The sequence below is a fragment of the Chelonia mydas genome, chromosome 11 (genome assembly GCF_015237465.2).
Source record: "Chelonia mydas isolate rCheMyd1 chromosome 11, rCheMyd1.pri.v2, whole genome shotgun sequence".
NCBI lineage: Eukaryota > Metazoa > Chordata > Testudines > Cheloniidae > Chelonia > Chelonia mydas.
The window spans coordinates 76707985-76730433 of record NC_051251.2 but is presented as its reverse complement, the minus strand read 5'-3'; the positions used below and the strand labels follow the sequence as shown (position 1 = coordinate 76730433).

General features: G+C 51.3%; 1 protein-coding gene across 1 annotated transcript in view; it reads right to left on the bottom strand.

Moving 5' to 3' along the window:
* Positions 1-10166: 10166 nt before the first annotated feature.
* SLX9 (SLX9 ribosome biogenesis factor) overlaps positions 10167-22449 on the bottom strand; it is a 153248-nt gene continuing 140965 nt past the window's right edge. Inside the window, exon 6 of the mRNA XM_043525204.1 lies at positions 10167-12030. Within this exon, the coding sequence (XP_043381139.1) occupies positions 12012-12030 (19 nt within the window). The 3' untranslated portion in view covers positions 10167-12011. The remainder of the gene's footprint in view (positions 12031-22449) is intronic.

Sequence of the window (22449 nt, the reverse complement as noted above, 5' to 3'; positions counted from 1 at the left end):
AGTAGCGTCAACAGCAATGCACTATGGGGAGCTATCCCACAGGCCAGCCTCTCACCGTCTGCTGCTGGGTCTTGTGGGAAGGAGGAGTGGATCGCAGCGCATCATGGGTCCAGACTCCAAGCCCCAGGATGCATTGCTTTCTCTCCCAGCATTCCATGTGCTTCCATCTTTGGCTCGTGGCATTTTTCAATGTCCCTTGCTTGGTGCTCACCCTGCCATCTGTGTCTGAAAGAATGTATCCCGCACTGCTCTCCCGTGCTCTGCTAGCTGTCAGTAACACATCATGAATGGCAGTGCAGTTAATCGTGAAATTCCTATCTCAGTAGGATTTACAGTTGCCTGACGCACTGTCCGACATGGAAAGCAGTCACATTAGATTACTTTTGGCATTCACAGAACAGCTGAACACGGTGGACTGTGGCTTTGGGCTCGGGAAACTAGCACTGAATGGTGGGATCAGACTGTTTTGCAGCTCTGGGATGAGGCGCGATGGCTACAGAACTTTCAGATGAGGAAAGCCACCTTCCTGGAACTGCATGCTGAGCTTACCCCAGCCCTGCGGTGCAAGGACACCAGAATGAGAGCTGCCCTCTTGGTGGAGAAGTGCATGACACTTGCTGGTAACTCCAGACTGCTACTGACTGGTCGCAAATCAGTTTGGAGTCGGGAAGTTGACCGTTGACAAGTGTGCAGGGCCATTAATTGCATCCTACTGTAAAGGACCGTGACTCTTGGCAATGTGCGTGAAATAGTGGATCGCTTTCCAGATATGGGTTTCCCTAACTGTGGAGGGGCTATAGACGGCACGCATATTCAAATTTTGGAACCGGATCACCTTGCAATGGTTGGAGTATATCAGTAGGAAGGGGTACTTCTCCATGGTGTTGCAGGCGCTTGTGGATCACCACGGGCATTTCACTGACATCAGTGCAGGCTGGTCCGGAAAGATATATGACGCACGTATCTTCAGGAACATGTATCTTCAGGAACAGAAAGCTGCAAGCAGGGGTTTTCTTTCCAGACCACAAGTTTACACCATAGTGATCCTGGGAGACCCAACGTACCCCTTAATCCCATGGCTCATGAAGTGTTACACAGGAAACCTGTGTTAAGGATAAGTAAGGAGTGGTTCAACAATAGGCTGAGTAGGTGCAGGATGACCGTGGAATGTGTGTTTGGCAGATTAAAGGTGCGCTGGTGCTGCATTTATGGCAGTTTAGACCTCAATGAGGATAATATTTCCATGGCCATAGCCGCGTGGTGTATGTTGCACAATATTTGAGAAGAAAAGGGTGAAAAGTTTGTGCAGGACTGGACTGCTGAGGCAGATTGCCCGCCTGCTGATTTTGAGCAGCCAGATACCACAGCTATTAGAAGGGCACAATGGGGAGCAATTCAAATCAGGGAGGCTTGAAGAAACACTTTGAAGATGAGAACCAGTAATATATGTTGCTATGCTCTGGACTACAATGCTTAATTAAATTGAGTTTTGCAAGGAAGCACTTGTGATTTTTGTGGCCTAGGTGTAACCGTACCTTTGTGGGTCACAACTGAGAATACCAATTTCAGGACAAGCTGCTGAGAAATAGGGCAGACATACCCCAAAACTTGTGGGTATTCTTCCATAAGATATACCAAACCAGCAACAAAAGTAAACTTCTGTATCATCACACTGGCTAACAAGATGTCAGAAAAGCAGTTTCCTTAGGTATTCCAGTCCTTGTATCACCACCAAAAACACTAGACTTAAAGATGAGTGGGTCTTTAAAACCAATTTAATCAAATAAAAGGTTCTCCTGATCCCAAAGGACCAGCCACACACCCAGGTCAATATACAACTCAGATCTTACCCAATAATCACGCTGTTGCCAATCTTTTAGTATCTAAAATGAAAGGTTTATTAAGAAAGAAAGAAAGAAAGAAAGAAAGAAAGAAAGAAAGAAAGAAAGAAAGAAAGATGAGAGTTAAAATTGGTTAAAGGAATCAAACACATACAATAATTGCAAAGTTCTTGGTTCAGGCTTGTAGCAATGATGGAATAAATTGCTGGCTTAAGTCAAGTCTCTGGTTGCTTCCAAATCATTGGAAGGACCTTGGTCCCTTGGTTAGAATGCTCCCATTGGTGTAAGTCCATAGTCCTGAGGTTTGAGCAGGAAAGAGGCAAAATGGAGATGTTTCCAGGGCCTTTTATATCTTCTGCCATGTGGAGGGAAACCCATTGTTTCAAACAAAGCCCTCAACACAGCTATTGGAAAATTACAGATAAAAGATGGAGTTTGGAGTCACATGTCCCTGCATCATTCCACTTACAGAAGAAGCCATTACCTATACCCCAGACAGAACGTTCACAGGACAGTCCATTCAGTGTAGATGGGCATCTTTCATTGTGAGTTAAGTGTCCTTTTGATGAGACACTTAACTTAGAATCATAGAATATCAGGGTTGGAAGGGACCTCAGGAGATCATCTAGTCCAACCCCCTGCTCAAAGCAGGACCAGTCCCCAATTTTTGCCCCAGATCCCTAAATGGCCCCCTCAAGGATTGAACTCACAACACTGGGTTTAGCAGGCCAATGCTCAAACCACTGAGCTATCCCTCCCCCCTGAATAATTCCTTCACAATTTGCAGGCTAAATATCTTGCTGGTGTTTCCCCTAGAAGCAAACACATTAGAAATACAGGTATAGAGTCAATATTCATAATGTCAGATACAAATATGATACATGCATACAGATAGCATAATCATATTCAGCGAGTCATAACCTTTCCACAGACACCTTACATGCCACATTTTGTACAAGATTTGTTGCAATTATATAACAGTGGCAGCAACAATGATCTACATGGTCATAGTTTAATCAGATAACGTCACACTAGGCTTCAATGTAAGCAAAAATATGAGAGACTTTGATCCTCCAGCTAAAGAGGACCCAGGCAAAAAGCAGGAAAATAAACCTAGAGGTTCTCATTAAGGTTTACACTCAACCCAGTCCCCAAATTCCCCCTCTTCACAGGCAAGGAAAATAGAGCCCCTACAATATAATCAACTTCATGGTATGTAACTCTGGGTAGTTAACTCAGTTGTAGCCAACATGAGATAGTCAACAAACTCAGCCTCTAAATCCTCCTTTTCCATTGACAAGCCTCCTTAGTGAGTGGGTCAAATTTTGATACATCTCCCCGAAAGGAAAAGGGCTAGAAACATTTTTTTCAAAGAAAATTTCATCTCCTGCAGTCATTTGGCACCCTAGGCACTCTATATTATGCTCCTCTGAGTTGCTGACCCATGCGGACATTATTTAAAATTGTACTCACTTTTAAAGTTAGAGTATATTCTTTGTTCCTGTGCACTAGATTTCAGATGAGTTCAGCAAATCTTCCTTTCATTCCTTTTGTTTGTTTGTTTTTTCCCCCCTGCAAAGTGGCAAAAAAAGTTAGAAGACCTTTGGATTTCTGGTATTTTTAGGATGTTACAATTCAGGCCCCCCATGTCCAAATTACTTCAAAATTGTCAAAAACTATTACTACATTGGCCCCAGGCCTAACCTACCAACTCTGAAGCTTGTATTCCTTTGTGGATTTTGGGAGGGGGATTGCCTGTATTCCTTAACTTCTGTTTTATACTCATTGCCATTTACCTCTGTGACGCATGGCCAGAAAGGGTTAAGCAGCAGTAAGCAGGCTAATTGACCCAGACTCATCCTTTAGGGACATATTGGTAGATAATGTTTGTATTTTTGTGTGTTTACATATATATTATTAGAGGTTAACAATGTAATCCAGCAGTCCCTGTCTATCCTGCATTCTGTTAATTCAGAGATCAAAAGGACATCTTAACATTTAAATGAACTGTACACATAGTGATATCACTGTATTCATCTCTCTTTGAAACGTACAGCAAATCACCTACGAATGGCGGAAAACAGGCAATTGCCTTGTGTTAATCTGTGTAGCTAGTTACCAGTGATGCTTAGGAAATCGGTCTACTTCAAAGTCTCCATGATTGCCTATTGTTCGCCTAAGGACTCAGAGCTGGCAAGAGAAGGCCTGGAATTGTATAAAAGACTCTTGGGACCTGATCCTTTTCTCTCAGATCTGCTTCATGCTTCATGCAGGGGAAGCTTAAATCACAAGACTGAGATCTCCAGTCCTAATCTGGATCACCCTGAATATGAACATTGGACTATAACCTATGGGCTAATTCTGAAAGAACTCTTTGCAACTATAAAGTTAACCATCTCCGCTATGAATCTGATCTCAGAACTGTACTCATGTCTGTCTGGATACTGATCTTTTAACCAATACTCTCTCTCTTTTCTTTTTTAATACATTTTAGTTTAGTTAATAAGAATTGGCTGTAAGCGTGTATTTGGGTAAAATCAGAATTATTCATTAACCGGGAGGTTACGTGTCTGATCCTTTGGGATTGGTAGAACTTTCTTCTATGATGAATAAGATTTTCCGTAATCCTGATCGTATTTGACTTGGGTGTCTGGGTGGAGGCCTGAGGCTGGGTTGCTTTAAGGGAACTGTGTTGTTGGCTTCTGGGGAACCAGGGAGGTATCATAGAAGCTGTCTTGTGCTGGCTTGGTGAATCTAAGTATTGGAATATCCACCAGCGTTTGGGGATTGTCTACCCCATTCCTTGCAGTTCACCCTAATTGAGTGACCTCAGTGTCGCTCCCTGGGACCCCGGTCAAAACCTCCCTTTTTTCCGTTGTTATTATGACGATTTCTTTTTCATTCTTGTTGCTTTTACACCTTCTCTTAACCAAGATTTTTTTTAACCAAAGTAGACTTTTTTCCATCACTGAAGAATTGTGGCTTTTGGGGCATCTAGTAAAATGTTTTTTAAAGCTGTTTAAAGTCTCACTTTTTGTTCTCACTTCTCTGTTTAAATTTTTCCTCCTGTGCAATTTCGCTCATAATTATTTTTAGCTTTGGGAAATGGGCCCTTTTAAAGTTCCAAGGATACAGCTCACTGGTTGGGATTGTATTCTGTTTGCATAAAACAAATGTAATGAGGTCAAAATAACTTGCAGCTAGGCAACGTGTAATGTTTAGTTCATTGATCAATTCATTACTCCCTGTCAGCATCAGGGCTAATACTGAATGATCCCATATGCAATAGATGTGCAATATTAATGATGTTAGAAAATTATTATACCTAATTTGCAGAAACTCCCAGGATATTTTACTATGGACACCATAAAAAGTCCATCATGAAGTCCCATATGATGATGCCATTTTTTCCCCTACACTTTCAGCTGCTGCTCCATAAATACAGAGGTTTTATAAGTAAGATAAGGAGGGGGAGGTAATATCTTTTATTGGACCAACTTGTCTTGGTGAGAGAGAGAGAGACGCTTTCGAGCCACACAGAGCTCTTCTTCAGATCTGGGAAAGTAACTCAAAATGTCACAGCTAAAGACAAGGCAGAACAAATTGTTTAGCATAAGTAAACACATAATTCAAGGGACTGTTCCAGGGAAAGTCACCCCTTAGCACCCCTCCAGTCAGAGGGAGGAAAAGAAGGCAGGGGAGCAGCTTGGGGAGGTGTTGTTAGTGGGTTACAGATTGTTATAACAAGCCATAAATCCAGTGTCTCTATTCAGTTTATGATTTTTAGTGTCTGGCAGACTTTGCTAGACTAGGCCAAGATTTCAGCCTGTTTTAAAAGCTCTCCTCAGCAACATTAGTTGCTGTCCATCCTCTTGTAATTTCTGTACTGTTTTTTTAGTTAGTTTTGTGGTGCTCAACCACTGATTTCCCTGCAGTATCCAGTGAGCTCAGTAACGGGGACCCTTTCACTACTGCACGTTAGGAAACGAGAACTCCTGTGTGGGTTTTCCCCTTGTTCAGACATCCCCCCACCCCCCACCCCTCATGCCACAGAACCATCTCTGCGCTCTGCCCCAGAGTCATGGGCTGGCCTGGCCAGGGGCTGAGGGAGCGAACCCAGAGCCGCACAGGAGCAATGCTTAGAGCAGACGCTAGGCTCCAGTTAACAGACGGCAGCTGGGGTCTGGGCTGCGTGAGTCCTCCCAGAAAGGCCTTCTGGAGGCTCCATGGTTTTGTTCACACGTTCATAGAAATCAGACGGGTTTTCATGGAATCCGGCCTTAAAACTGCAGCCTGAGGCTGCACAGGAACCCGCTTGCCAGTGGTTAGGGCCATGAACCCGGGGCCCAGTGGTGGAGTCAGCGCAAGGGCGCGGGACTCCACCAGGGCCTCAGATGGTCACCATTCGGTGCCTGGCTCCCCCTTGCCCCTGGGGGCAGGCCAGGCCTTTCCATCTCAGCGGTGATGGCCAGAAGGGGGAGGGAAGCCGTGCCAAGGATCTGCTCATTCCCGACCCACCTGTCGGGGAGGCTGGTCTCCCACCTGGGCTGGGGCCTGCAGTATGGGCAAGGCAGAGCGAGGCACTTGCCAGTCGCTTGCTCCCCTGTGCCGGCGAGTCCTGCAGGCCATGCTTCACCCCATGAGGGCTACTGTCCAGCCATGCTCTGCCCTCTGCTGAGCTGGCGCACAAGGGTGGGAAAGGCCGATGGTGCCCCTTCCCTCCCCCCGGCCACACAGGATCGCTCCAGAGTGCACCGCGGCATGCTGGGTTGCACGTGGAGGGCATGTATTGCCCTGCTTTACTTGTCTGCCTCCTAACAAACGCCAGCTGGCGGTCGTTAGGGCGTGCTCGCCTCTCCTGCTGCTCCCAGTGCGGTGCCAGTCACTGTGAGACACCCTGCCCTGCCCTGGCACAGGGCCCCAATGCTGGCTGCAAGGTCGCGGCACACTGGACAATCCAGAGGGGCAGGTGTGAGCGTAGGGGCAGGGCCCAGCTCATTTCGATGGCCGCCCATGGCTAGCTGTGTATCCACCGCTCTTCTGCTGGGGGCTTGCTCTGCCTCTCCAGCCCAGCTTTAGCGACTCAGATCGATACAGATTCAACCTCCAGTGACAGGCTCCTACCAAGCACCTTGTGGGACATAAAGCACCACCTCCCTGGCCGAAGCCCAGAGGAAGGGTGCCGATGCAAACACTGCCTCCCTTTCTCCAGCTGGCAATCCCCCAACATGCAGGATCCTCCTGACAAATGGGGGCAAAGGGAGGGTGCAATTTGTGCTGTCCAGCTGTCTTCGTTTTCCAAATCAGGGCTATAACGTGAAACATTAGGCGACCTTCACGATAGGCGTCATCACTACGGCTCTGCCTGTGGTTAGCTGATGTGCAGCAGCGAGTGCCGCGAATTCCATATGAGACACACCTCGGAGAAGTGCAATACTCCCCAGGCAGAGCATCACGCGGCGGCTCGGCCTGTAAGGCTGGATCCAGGCCAAGGCTCCAGAGGCCAATCGCTAGGCCAAGGGTTAGTTGTTCCTTTTTTTCATTGGCATTTGACACTTTAACACTATTTTCCAATCATGTTTTGAAATTTGATTTTTTAGCCATCTATATAGCTGATTAAAAATGGGACGGATTTTTCATGAAAATGTTTGAAAAATCTATGCCTTTTTGGGGAGTCAAAATGCAAAATTTTGACCCAAAAAATTACATTAAGAAACAGAATTCAGAAAACTTCAGCCAGCTCTGCTTATAAATGTGCCACACGGCAACGATTAGTGCTGAGATTATCCATGTTCCTCTCAGCCTCAGACTCAATTTAGGTTTCTAACTTTGGGCAAAAACAGTGCAGCTGCTCCCAAGAATAAGGTTAGTGGAAAAATAAGTCAAAGCATTCAGAGGCCGGCAAGTGTCCTCCCTCCCCTCTCGCCGGGGGGACGTGAGAGGTTACACAAGGTCACTTCTGGCAAAACTGGGACTAGAAGTCAGGCCTCTAACACAGCAGAGCTCAGTCCTGTCCACTTAATCACAGCAATGCCCAGAAGGAAAGGCCACATCTAGGTGCTTTGCGATGCAACCTATAAAACGGTGTTAGTCCGGCATGTCCACCTTCGCAAGCTGCTTCGAAACCCACAGACGGGTGAGCAACGGGGACATGCAAAGCATCAAGGAACAAACACCAGCCAGGAGTTCCTACTTCTCAGGTTACTGCTCTAGCCAGTAGACCCCACACCACCTCCCTGAGCCAGGAACAGAGACCAGGATTCCCTATCCCCACCATTCAACCTCGTGTGTTATGTCCTTCGTGCGGGCTGGTGCAGAGTGAGAATAACAGCCTGCCAATGCCATCACTTGCTTGAATGCCTCCGATGGCTCGTGTGGCAAGGCTCTGGCTCTGGCTCTGGCTCTGGCTCAAGTGCTTGGTTCAAATGCTGCTGCTGACCTGTGGAGGGCCGCGGTAAGTGCACATGATGGAATAGCTTCATCTTTTCCATGTAACTACAGCAAGATAGATGCTGAGTGATTATAAGTAATGAGGCATAAAAGTCAGAACTGGTGACGAAAAGATAAAATGCAAAATACCTAACTTAGCAAGCTAAATGGATTCCTGGCCAATGCGAGCTGTGGAGCTGGTGCTCGGGGAGGGGTCAGCGTGCGGAGCCCCCACAGCTGCCCCTACGCCTAGGAGCCGGAGGGCCATGTCGTCCGCTCCCGGAAGCCACGCAGAGCCAGGTAGGGAGCCTGCCAGCCTCGCGCCAACTGGGCTTTTAACGTCCTGGTCAGTGGTGCTGACCAGAGCCACCAGGGTCCCTTTTTGATGGGGTGTTCCAGGCAAAAAACAGACACCTGGCTACCCTACCTAAGAGATGGGTCTCCACCAATTCTAGTGCATTGGTTCCTAACCATGCTAGAACGTCAGCTGCTGGGCAGTATGGGTAGAATCCTCACAGGGCCTTTGGCATGGTCATGCAACTCTTACCTTTTAACCTAGAAAAATCACAGGACCACCCCTGCAATCCACAAAGCCTGAGTCAGGCACCCGGGCTCCCGACACAATGCACAAGAGAGCTGGCACCTTACCATGCAATCCACAAACGCCAGCAGACTAGGCAGGGAGCTGCCGAACCTAACCAATGGGAGCTGCTGAGGCACGGGCTGTGTGGTAAGCCCTGCCCCTCTCTTGGAGACAGATGCCTCGGTGCAGGCTGCAGGGATGTTTGGTAGAGGGCCCCTGAGCATGCCTACCAGCCTGTGGCAGCCAAGCGCCTGTCGTCCCTCGGTTTGTGAATGGCTCTGGGGCGTAGGTAGGAGATGGGCACCAGGTTCCTGGAGGGAGGCAGCAGAGTGCTCAGAGGCAGGAACATGGGCACCAAGGGAATTTAGGCACCTACAAGGAGTTTTGAGGATCCCAGTGGAGCCAAAAGTGGGACATAGGCACCGAAACCTGAGATTTAGGGGCCTCAATCTGGGGCTTAGGTCACGAAGAACCTGCCTGGATCCCACCCTCTGTGTTGCTCTCTGCTGACTGAGAGCACTGTGCTCATACCCTCAGCCTTCTGGGATGGAGCTAGCAAGGCCCTGGCAGGGGCACAACACTGGCCTGTATCCAACAGGACACCTCCATCTGCTATTTCCCAAGGCCCTGCACTAACCTCCCCTACAACATTTGCCGCGCCCTGCCCAGGCCCTCCAGCTGTCAAGGCAAAGGCGCTCGGACTGGAGGGTGCAAAAAAGGACACAAACGTACCTTGAGTCTCACTGAAGAGCTTCTCAGACAACCCCAGCTTAATTTGGGGTGGCCCTACTTACACTGTGCCTCCTGCAGGCTGGGGCGAGGCTCGGAGGGGCGAGCCGGTCCTCTGTGAATACCTTTACAGGGCAGATGTGCGGAGGACCTCATTGCTGAGTTCTAGTGCTGTGACTTGCTTGGTTTTCACTGTTTTTTCACTATCCCCATGATGTAGCTGGGCAATGAGCAATCCCAGTTCTGGAGTATGCCCTACACCTCTCCATTGTGGGGAGCTGTACGTCCCTCTGCCTACACCGTGATGGCATCAGGGCACTCTCATCTGCCCTTTCTTGTTCCTGCTTGTTTCTCAGGCCTGGGAGCCACGAGTGCAGTTGATGTCAGTTCCTAACGTGGCAGGTCCTGGCATACCTCGAGGCAATGACCTACTTAGGAGTAAGTCACATGACGCTTATGAGTAATTGTGTTTCGAGTTCAGAGAAGGAAACTCTTGGAAGAATTGATTCAAATTTCAGAATATTTTTGAATAACTAGCTGATGGCTATTTTTGTTTCTTTATTCACCCAGTTTATAGAACTAGTAATATACTCTCTCATATATTCACTGACCATGCTATTTGATGGATTTTGTGACATCTTAAGTGTTTGACAGATAATTGTTGTCATTATATCCCGAGCTCTAATATTAATCAATACCTGCTTGTACTATTATCATACCATGCTGCTGACACTGTTGTTACAGGACCATAACTACAGCATTTAACACTGGGGTGCTTGCCTGTGTATGTAACAAAGCTTGTAGGACAATGGGCAGATTGCTATCTCAGCTATTCCATCAGATTCCCTCAAGGCATATAAAAGCATAACCTGAGGAGGTCTGAACAGCCAGGATATTGTAACTAACATTTCTCTCCCATGTTCAGGCGATATCATTATCATATAATAAAAGCCTAACAACATCTGACTGGTTACTTTCACAATCTGAACACAGCTGGAGCAATGACAGAGCGCTCGGACATCACTTAACAAGGAAAGTTCCACACATGTATTCACCTCAGATTGTTGAATGTGATGCAGCGCTCGTGAAGGTGTGTGCTTTGGGACTGTGCTAACACATTTCCAAACCCTAGTGAGGCTGGCTTTTAGCATAAGGTTGTTGTGTCTTTTGCTCTTCACACAGCATACCAGGAAGGTACCACACAGGCAGAGGGATGTCCAAATAACTGTGTTCTAACAATATGCAAGGCCTAGCTACATAGACACACCGCTGTTCTGCCTGGCTTCTAAAACACAGTGAGTCCCCTTGAGAGGGTTTGTAACTATTTGAAGGGTACTGTACAATTCCCACACACTGCAAAGGGGAACCCCAGGGCAGAGGCTAGGTTTGACTTTGACCAGCTAACATGAGTTAAAATCCAACTTGCCCTTTGTAGTGGAATAAGCTGGGCCTTTAGGAATGGGCACCATTAGTTTGGGGCTCACTAGGGTCAGTCTTTTAAAGCCAGGGAATTATGGGAGATGTGATCCCAGGGTCATATGACCCAGAGAACCGTTGTATAAGAAGAGTTGCTTGTACTTGCCATGGAAAAGCAGCTGATGGTTGGGAGGGACCTGAGGACATGAGGAAAGGAAGTGAAAGTGTAGCACATGAAAGGCAGCTGAGGAAGAGCCTAGAGCTGGGGCTACACAAACCTTGCAGAGAGCTGCTATAATTGGGAAGCTGGAAAAGCTTTGTCAGAAATGGCCCTGAGGACAGAGCGTCAGGACAGCGCTGCCTGAAGATGCAGAGCCCACTATAGGACTGGAGCTTCAAGTCGAGGAGGGGTGAGGGAGCAGCTCTGGGGGTGGTGCAGACTCGTTACTAATGGGGTGAAAGCTGTGGCCTGGGGCAGACTGAGAACTACCAAGCCTGAAGAGAGACTGAAGAAACCGCTAACCTAGAGCTGGGGTGGAGTCTTCCCTGCACCAGTAGGGTTAACGTGAAACTGATGCCTGGCCCTGCACCAACAGGGAAGGAGGGCTGTATTTTTGGGGACTGTCTTGGTTTCATTTCTCATCAGAAGAGGGAGGACACTAGTGTGAGGCAGAAAGCAAACCCTCTGCTCTTCACCAGATGAGATGGCAAGCTGCCACCTGGAAGAGGGGAAACTGAGGCAGACATGTGGCCAGATGATGGAGAGGTGAGAGATTTATTTACACCTGGTCTACACTAAGGTTTTGAAACATGTTGTCTAGTTTTCATCTCAGTGCGTCCCTATGCTGCTTGGTCTGGTGGTGACTCCATCTCTTCAGAAAGCTCTGAGGTGCATGATGTTGTCTTCTTCATCTTTTCCACAAGTGCAAGATGGCAGTGGCTTCTGATCCTTTCTCAAGGCTGAACCTGCCAGCATCACTCTTTGTACATATGGATCATGTTATCATCTTGAGTTACAAGATCACATCATATCTGTAAAAAAAATTCCCAAACAATGTAAAGTTATGTTCTTCCCGCCACTTTAGATTCACCCAGGTAACACTACCACCCATATTGTAATGAGTTCAGTTTGCTTTACACAATCCATGGGCCTTGTGTGTGCGCTTTCTGAATTTGACCCACAATTAACAGTTTTTTGGCATGTCTGAGTTAGCAAACATCACTTGCTACTCAGAGGCACCTATCGTCTCTTAAAAGCAGGGGAGGGATACTATATGATGGAGATGCAGTGGTGCTTATATTAAAGCTGGATTTCATTTTTAAACACAGAGGTAGGACACCTGTTTTAAATTAAATACTGAAACCAACCCTAATGTGGAAGTGCTACCACACCTCTATAAAAAGAATTAAAGGATGTCGATGTGGTTTTATGGAAAATAGGTCTTGTCAAATCAACTTGACACTGTTTCTCGGTGAGATTACAAGTTTGGTTCATATAGGCAAATGTGTTGGTTTAACATAATTTGATATCTCTGAGGCACTTGACTTCAGACTGCGCAACATTCTGGTTAAAAATTAGCACCACACAAAATAAGCATGGTACATATTAAGTCATTTAAAAACTGGCTAACTGATAGAGCTCAAAACAAAATTGTTAATGAGGAATCATCAGTGGGTTGAGGGTGTTTCTAGTGAGTCTCCCAGGGACTGCTTCTCAACTCAATATTATTCAATATTTTTATTGATAATCTGAAAGAGAACAAAGTCATTGCTGATAAAGTTTGCGGATGACACAAAAATTGGTGGAGTGGTAAATAAGGACAAGGACCTGTCCCTTGAGTGATCTGAACTGGTTGGTAAGCTGAGTGCAATCAACATGCATTTTAACACAGCTAACTACAAGGTCCTACATCTAGAAACAAAGGCTGGGGATCACACATACAGGATTGGGAATTGTATCCTGAAAAGCAGGGATACTAAAATGGATTTAGAGGATTGCTGTGCTCTTAGGGCACCACTGTAGAAAGAAAGTGATAACATGATCCTTGGATGTCTGAACAGAAGAGACCTGAGGCAGAGGAGAAAGGCCGATGAGGTGACAGCATGCTAGCAGCAGCATGCTGACCACGGACGTGGCTGCAGGCTCAGCTGGGAGCAATTAAACACTTTCTGTCGGAGGATTATGAGAACCTGGGTGGTAGTTCCTAGGCTATTGATACAATTGGCCAGAACTGGGAAGAACAGGAAGCAGGGGGAGGAGCTCAGAGGGTGAGCTGTGTGGAAGGCTCCTGCTGCGGTGGTATACCTGTGTCATGTTGTGTTTGCTGGAGAACTGAGGAATAACGGTTCACGTGTTGAGAGGGAAAACAGCCTGGATGTGTTTGTGACTGAGAGACCAGAGAAACAGGCTAGGCAGCGAGGCACCCTGTGACATATGGCATTGGTGAGACCAGACCAGGACACTATGTCCTGTTCTGGTGTCTACATTTCTCAATGGATGTTGCAAAATTGGGAGGATTTCAGAATGATTCAGGTCTGAAAAACCTTCTTTAGTCTGAGACTGAAGGACTTCAGCCTATTTAGTTTATCAAAGAGAAGTTCATGAGGTGACTTGATCATGATTTAGAAGTACTTTTCTGGGGAGAAGATTTCTAATAGAGAGGGCTCCTAAATCTAGCAGCCAAGGGTGGAATAAGATCAGTGGCTGGAAGTTGTAATTTGACAGCTTTAAACTGGAAGTCTGAATGGCGATGGTAATTACCCATTAGACCGGATCACTCAGGGATCCATCCCTGGAAGCCTTTAAATCCAGGCTGGATGTCCTTCTAAAATACTGTCTAGGTCAGCTGCAGGTTCTGGGCCCAAGGCAGGAGCCCCTGGGCGACATTCTCGGGCCTGTGCTATGCAGGAGGTCGGACTAGCCCAGTGCTTCTCAAGCTATCAGAGGTGGGGGACCAGCAATTTTTTTCTCCCCAGTGTGCGCGCAGACCGGCAGCCGATGGCTCGCAGACCAGCACCAGTCAACGGACCACCACTTTGAGTAGCACTGGACTAGAGGACACCATGGCCCTTGCATGCCTCAGAATGTCTGAATTGCGGAGCTGCAGTTCTGGGAACCGTGCTGATGGGGTATGGGAGGAAAGCTTCTCACGCCCCCACCACCTCAGAGCTGCCTGAAGACTGGGGTGCAGCACAGTCAAACCCAAGATCAGATACCCTGTCAGGAAACGTCCCAGGCTCCGCTTGTCCCAAGCTTATGCAGACCTGATGCGCTCCATCTTTCTACGCCCAGTGTACCAAAGGAATGGCCTGACTGGTTCCTGTTCTGAACAGCTGATGCAGTGAGGTTCAGACCAGGGCAGCATTTCTGAAGGGAATCCAAACGCAGTCAGAAAATTCTGCAGATGCACCAGACAGGCTTCAGGCACAACAATAGCTCTGCTGATCAAACACGATGCATTCCAGACAGCGGAGAGGGGAATGAGACGTTTCTGACGAGCTCCCATCCTCTGTGTGTACTATCATTGCAGATTTCAGGGAGAGAGCAGACACTGTGGAAAAAAGTCACCTATTTACTACGCGTTTGAATAACTGAATGCTCGGGAGCAGCGTGGTGCCAATGCGGAGGCACTGCTTGATCTCCCCTCCCACGAGGTTTCATTTTATTTATTCAGATTTAAAATGTAATAAAAAGATGCCCTGCAAGGGCTCTAGGTCTCGAACATCACGAACCCTGTGGGATCCCAGCGGCGCTGAAGCAATCACGCCAGCAGGATCTCAGCCAGCCAGCCACCTATAGAAACTCCTTTTACCTCTTCATTATTATGGGAAGCAGAAAAAAAACTTGATCCCAGTTAGGCTGCTGCGCTGAGAACGCTGCCCGTCGTGCTGAGCAGTGTTGTCCCTTTGTAGCCCCCCGTCAGCAGTCTGTCTGTCTCCGCCTGTGGGATCCGGCCCTGTACTGTAAGCAATTTGGGCAGGGACCATCTTTCTGCTCAGTGTTTGTGCAGCAGTGAGCACCGGGGGGTCTGGGTCCATGGCCAGGGCTCCAAGGTGCTACAAGAATACAATCGCTCACTCAGCCCTCTCCGAGCACCACGGCGGGGGGGCGAACATCCCAGTCTCACACCCCTCACAGAGAGGGCCCTGCCAGCCACCCCTCATTGAGAAGGAGGGGGAGCCGGCTCAGGTGCCCCCGCTGAGGCAATGTGGCCTGGGCAGAGAGGGGGTCCCTCAGAGAGGCCAGCCCCAGGCAGGTTAGGGCTCCCCAGGCCAGTTAGGGCTTTATGGACCGTAACAGACACTGTGAACCCCCGGCCCAGAGACCAACGAGCAGCCAGTGTGGATCCCAAAGCCCGGGGGTTCTGCGCCCAGCGAGACGCCCCACTCAGTCTGCAGACACTGTGCTCTGCACCGCGCCCGCCTCTGACCGGTGCTAAGGGGAAGCCCCACATAGAGCACGTCACAATAGTCTGGCCCTGAGGTGGCAAAGGCCTGGAGAGCGGTGGAAAGGGCACAACGCCTAGCCAGACGCAGATGGCAGGGTGCCAGCTGGGTAGGGCACTCGCCCGAGCTGTAGGACCAGGGGTTCAAGTCCTCGGTCTGCCTCAGCCAGCCGTCATCAGGCGGAGACCCACTGACCAACGCAATCTCGGTGCCAAATCCAGGCCTGCCTCCACACTGCCCAAGGGCCTTGCGGTGCAGTCAGCTGGCCTTGTCGTCCCGTCCCGTGGGGACTTCAGCCAAGGAGTGCTGATGGCATTGGCCCACTGTAACGATGCCATGACGCACCGACGTGGCGCCTCCTGCTGGTGATCCTGGGAATTAGCTCGATTCCAGCCCAGAGCGCCCTCTGCAGCCCGGTGGCTCACCTGCCTCAGGCCCCCAAGTCCCTCCCGGACCCTGGTGCCTCTTACTTCGGGGTTCTCCCCCAGCAGTAACCCACAGTCTGGGTCTCCCCTCCCAGGGAACCCCCCAACCCCCTAAACTCCATCTTGCCTCAGTGGCTACTGCCAGTCGTCATCTAGCCCCTGCTCACTGGGGCAGACTGCAGTCTGTAATGGCCTCTCATCACTGGCAAGGGGGGTTTGGACCAGCTGCCTCTTCCTAACCCCGGGCTGTACCTCGGCAGGCCCAGGACCTTCTTTAGGCCTTGCACAAGGCCTGCAGCCTGGGGGTTACCCGGCAGGAGCTCCCCAGCTCCCCTTGCCTTTCCCCAGCACTGCTCTGCCTCAGATACCCTTGTCTCTCCAGAGCTAGAGAGAGACGGACTCAGCTCCTGGCTCACAGCCCTTCGATAGGGCCAGCTGTGGCTGCTTCCCGTCAGCCTAGCCTTTCACACCCTGCCCCGGGGTCGCTGTCGGCAGAGATCGTAAGGCAGCGGGAGAAGCACGCTGCCCCTGAACCGCTGTGATGCTGAGCTCCAGGGCCAGCACTGAAAGCACTGGACCCTCCGCTCACGGGCACAGGAGAAGGGAAGAGAGATGCTTAATTTTAAATGTTAAAACCCTGTGTGGAGCTGTCAGCTCCCAGTGGCCTTCTCGTTCCTCTCAGCCGGTGTGGCTTCATTTTTAAATGTTTCTTCCTTCATTGGCTTCCTTCACGGTGGTTTCTCCTCTCGCCCTTTCCGCCCCTCCCCCCACCGACACTTTATTTCATCCTACGATTAGGACAGGTGTTCCTAGGTGGAACTTTATTACATGTTCTCTTCCACGTCCTTTTGCTTAGTGTGAGCAAGTTTAGATTCTTGGGAAGACGCGCTGCGTTACTGTTACTTTGGGCTATACAAGGTTTGGGGGTTCGAGGGGGGTCAGCTTGGAGTGAGAGGGACTTGTGGGAGCATCGGAAGGTCTGCAAATTCCTGAGGCAGAACTGAGCCCTGGGTACCAGGTCCTGGTGTTGGGCCGAGAATCCTGGCAGAGGCGATTGCAGTGCATGCTGTTTGACCAGCTCACGCCAGGCCCCGGGGGGGTGGAGGAGGGGAATAAAGCCTGTTACACTTAGAACAGACTGAGGCTGCATGTTACTGATTTCAGATCCACTGCGAAGCTGAGCGGTGAGGCCTGTGACAGTCCCTGGGGGAACGATGGCCAAAGGCAAATGGACACGGAAAGGGGTGCCAGACCCCTGGGGAACCCACCCATGCTGCCTCCTCCTGACCATGCATTCGACAGGTGGGCCCCACTTGGGCACGGCAGAGCCCTGAGAGGGGTGGGCTAAGCCTTCTCCCTGTGCGTCACAGCACTCGTGACCAGACGCACGCTCGGGCAGGGCAGAGGTAGCCTCGAATGATGCGGCTGGTTCTGGCCAGCGGGCAGCGTGGCAGGGATCGGAGAGTTCACAGAAGAGCCATGCATTGTCCTGGCAGAGAACAGCTGCCCAACCCAACGTCAAGAGGCTGCCGTGGCCGCGGAGGTATGGGGATTAGGGCATAGGAGCTGCCCCGGCAGCCCAGCGGGTCCCGACTGGCAGACAGGGATATGGTCAATCAGCTAGGAAAGGGGCTGCACACGTGGGAGAGTGGCCTCAGGGACTGGCGTGTTGCTGGTTTCTTGCTGTCCGTGCTGCTTCGTCACTCCACCGGCTCTGGGTGGGGTAAATGCACCAGTGACAAGACTGCTGGTGGCGTGTCAGCAGGGCTTAATTTGTAAGGAAAGAGGTGCCGGGGCTCAAGCAATGTTTCTACTTTCCTAACTGATGCAGCGAGCCAAGAGATGCCAGGGCTCTGGCCTGCCAGGCCCCGAGGTGCCTGAACTGTGTGTCAGGGACCAGACTGTGCCCAGGGCTAGCCCACATACACCTTGTGTCCAGCTTTGCCCGTGCATGTTCCCGTGCTGTCTGCTTCCCCTCCCCATGCTGGCCTTCGTGGAGCGCTGCGAGTGCGCCTTCTGCACCCTGCGTGTTTGCTCTCGCTGGTGCCAGGCGGCGTCTCTGTTCCCATGCACCTGGCTGCTGCCGGGGGGCTGCTGGCACAGCCACCAAGAGAAGCAGGTAGGGGACGGGCGCTGCTCTGCTCTCCATCTCCCATGCCTCCCCTCACCCATGTCCGCTTCTGTGCTGTGGCCCTCAGCATTTCTCCCCCATGCCCTTACACCTGTCCAGTTCTGCCCCCATCTCCCCGCCGCTGCCCTGTCAGCCTGCGGCTCTGCCAGGGCAATCACCGCACCTATAAGTGCACGGTAGCCCAGTGGGCTCCTGCCGCTTTCCATTTCTGCCTGAGCACAGCCCCCTGGGGCCAGCTGGCTGTGCCGCCCTGGCCTGGCCGGTGCGCGTTCCGCCTGGATGATCTGAGGGTCCAGCTTGTCAGTGGAAGGTAGAAGCTTTGGAGCTAGCCAGAGATTCCTTGCCCAGAGCTGAGGAAGGGCTCTGTACCTTCCACCGCCAGAGGCTGGTCCATGACCTCACTCACCTGGGCTCTCTCCTAGCCTGCGCGCAACATAGCTACAAACAACACTGCAATCAACTCAGGGTACAGTCAGTCTCCACATGTTCGGCTGTCCTCCCCTCTTTAATTCTCTCCTGCTACCCTGGCCCACCTCTCGCATAGTGTGCGGCCCCTCGTGTCTGTCCAGCAGGCTAGTCCTTACTTAGTTCCTTCTCTCTATGTGTTTATTATTGTCCTCCTAGCCTCTGCCAGCTCCCCCATCCCTCAGCGCCCATCTTTCTCTGGCTGACTCCTCTTCTAGTACCTCTGCTAGTCCTTTGGGGATGTATCACTGGTCCAAGGAGAGCTTCCCTTTTCACTGGTGACCAGGCAGAGGCACCGAATGCTGTACCAGCGTGGGGCTGCTCTCCAGGGCCTCCGAGAGGGGCAGGGGAAATGGGGCAGGATGGCTGTCATACTGATTGGTGCCATTCAGACCAAGCCTAAGCCTTCATTTCCCCTGGTGGTTCTTTGAGAAACCTAGCCACGAAGTGTTGAATCTGGGTCCCTTTGGGAAAGCAGGGATGTCTGGGCAGTGCAGTGCTCCTTTCATAGAATCAAAGAAGATTAGGGTTGGACGGGACTTCAGGAGGTCATCTAGTCCACCCCCCTGCTCAAAGCAGGACCAATCCCCAACTAAATCGTCCCAGCCAGGGCTTTGTCAGGCCTGACCTTAAAAACCTCTAAGGATGGCGATTCCACCACCTCCCTAGGTAACCCATTCCAGTGCTTCACCACCCTCTGAGTTTCCCTTAGGTGCCAGGCTGAAGCAGCAGGCAGTGAGGGCTTAAGTGAGCTGATCTTAGCACTCAGCAGCTCCCTACACAGGGTCTGAGTCAGTGCCATGGAAGGCTCTGGAAGTTCCTCATCTCCTCTGGCAGGAGAAGACACTCCTGAGCAGGCAGGAACTGAGGAGCAGATCAAACTGAAAGAGCCTTTGCCCGCCCGTCGCCTCTCTCCACCAGGAGGCCTCTCCCCGCGTGGTCTGAAAGGCTGGGAAGCCAGTCCCTGAGCTCTGGCACCAACCTTTGCAGACACAATTTAGCACACCCTTGTCTCCTACCTCTCTAATGCATCTCTGACCCCTCCTGTTGCTGGGTAGATGTATGGGTGTAGTACACCCTATTGCTCCGCCATGCTTTTACCTTGGCAGAGAGAACTCTCCGCGGTGAACACAACCCAGGATGGGTACCAGGGCCACAGCAGTTTCCCTTTGCAGTGATACACTGTGGGTAAGAGTCACTGGGGCCGGGCTAGTTGGTCTCATTCCCAGCAGTCCATGGGTAAGGGTCATTACCTGTTATCTGTAACCATACTGCCAGGGCCACGGCTTTGCACTCTGCAGCAGAAGGTTGTTTTGAGGTGGGTGAGTCTAGCTGGTCAATTTATTTTTTATATCTTATGTCGGGGAGGGGGGGCGCCAAGAACTGGAGAGAACTTCCACACTACACGGTCTCCCGCAAACCTAGCTTCTGATCAAGTGCCCCATTCTGTCTTAAAGGGACAGCTCTCATCAACCAAAATACAGGCCATAAAGCAGATCCACTTCTTGGAATCTATAATTAGTTCTACAATTATTCAAGGGTCTTCATACTAACTTGAGAGGGGCCCCTCCAATGCTACTGCATCTGGAACACGACATTAAAAGACCATTAAGGGTGTGAAGTCAATCTCTACACCCCCGCGAGCCTGGATTATGGTACAGTCTGTAGTTACATCATCGCGTACAATTTTTGTCCTGCATAGTTTGAACCCAAGATCTTCAGCATAGACTTCTTCCCCTGGAGTTAAAGGAACAAGGGGTAGTAGAAATAGGTGGTTATCATCTGTGTGGCCCAGCCCCTGGAGGGGAACTCAGTATGTGCTTTGCCAGTGGGTTGCACAACTATTTGGGATGCAGCAGTGAATGCTGGGTATCAGGATGACAGGGCTCTGGGAGCCATGTGGGCTGATAGTCAGAGCAGTGGTTACATGCAGGCTAGCCAAGCCTTGGTAAACGCCCTCTGAAAGGCAGAGTGGGTGAGTCTCTGGTCTGCCACAAGAGAGGGTGCTGTTCCCCACACTGCCCGCAGTGACCTTGTGCCAGCCGGGGTGCGTGACTCCTCTCTAACGTCCCCATTCCATCTGCCCCAGTGACCGCTGATTGCATAGTTAATGTGACCTCTGAAGACGTTAAAGGTGATCCCTCAATCAGATGAGTCGGGGTGAGTTCACCCTTGCGACAGACGTCGCCGCATCTGCCCCACCGGGGCAGCTCTGCTAGAGACACACTAAAATGACAGAGTCGATTCTGGGGAATCGGCCGTGCCAGGCACCTACGTACACCCCATGGGCCAGAGCCAGCCTGTACTCTTGTGGAAAAGGCCCTCAACTAGGCCTCAAATGCCCGGCAGAAAATTCTGGCCTGTGTACGGTTGCCAACCCTCCCGGTTTCATTGGGCGTCTCCAGGAATCAGGCCCTATCTCCCAGAGGTTACCGCAGCCAAACCGGGAGATTTTGGCCCGTAACAGTCTGGCAGCGCAGTGGGGCTAAGGCAGGCTTCTTCCTGCCTGCCCTCGCTCTGCGCCGCTCCTGGAAGCAACTGGCGCCGTCCCTTTGGCCCCTGGGGCGGGCAGGGGTCTCCGCATGCTGCCCACACTCCGAGCACCAACTCCGTAGCTCCCATTGGCTGGGAACTGCATCCAATGGGAGCTGCAGGGGTGGTGCTGGTGGGCAGGGGCAGTGCACAGAGCTCCCTGCCCCTTCCCCCCCGCCTAGGAGCCACTGCCAGGGGGATGTGCCAATCACTTTCGGGAGCTGCCCGTGGTAAGCACTGCCGCCCTCACCTACTCCTGCACCGCAAACCCCTGCCCCAGCCCAGAGCCCACACCCCTCACCCAAACTCCCTCCCAGAGCCTGACCCCGCACTCCTTCCTGCACCTCACCTACTTCCTGCACCCCTTCCTCAACCTCCTGCCCCAGCCTAGAGCCCGCACTCAAACTCCCTCCCAGAACCTGCACCCCGCACCCGCTCCTGCCCCCAAACTCCTGCCCAGAGCTGCACCCAAACTCCCTCCCAGAGCCTGCACCCTGCACCCCCTTCTGCACCCAAACTCCCTCCCAGAGCCTGCACCCCTCACCTCCTCCCACACCCAGACTCCCTCCCAGAGCCTGCACCCCACATCCGCTCCTGCCCCCAAACTCCCTCCCAGAGCCTGCAACCTGCACCCAAACTCCCTCCCAGAGCCTGCACCCCCTTCTGCACCCAAACTCCCTCCCTGAGTCTGAACCCCCTCCTGTACCCCAAACTCCTGCCTCAGCCCAGAGCCCATCCCTCACCCAAAATCCCTCCCAGAGCCCGCACCCCCCCTCCTGCATCCCAACCCCCTGCCCCAGGCTCAGCCTGGAGCCACCTCCTACCCCTCCAACCCCTGCCCCAGCCTGGGAAAGTGCGACAGAGGGAGGGGGGCTGGAATGAGCGGGAGTGGGGCTTTGGAGAAGGGGAGGGGTCTTGGGAAGAGGGTGGGCCAAGGGTGTTTGGGTTTGTGCCATTAGACAGTTGGCAATCCTATCTACCAGTCTCATCTCTCAGTGTGACCTTGGGCAAGTCACTTAATCAACCCTGTGCCTCTGTTCTCCATCTGTCAAAGGGGCCTGGCTCTTCCCTACCGCCCAGGAGTGCTGGGAGGACAAAGCCCATTCCTGACGGTGTAGTGCTTAGGTGTTATGGCAAAGAGGGCCAGACAAGCACAGCTACAGATGGGAACCCATTGCTTCTCTCTCTCTCCTGGGCTCTACGCTGCTCTGCTGGAGTGGCAGGCTGCTGGGGGAGAGGGGCGTGTAGGGGTGCCTAACACGGGAGTGGGAGGGGAGCAGGGGCTCTGACTGGAGGGGAACAGTTTCATTTGGTCACCTCCTCTGGCCTGTGCCACAGGCCTGGCGAGCACCCATGCATGCACCCTGCTCTCGTACTAACCGGCACGGACTCTTCCCAATCCACATTAAAGGCAGATTTGAGGAGCTTCTGGCCCCACCCAGAATCCATCCC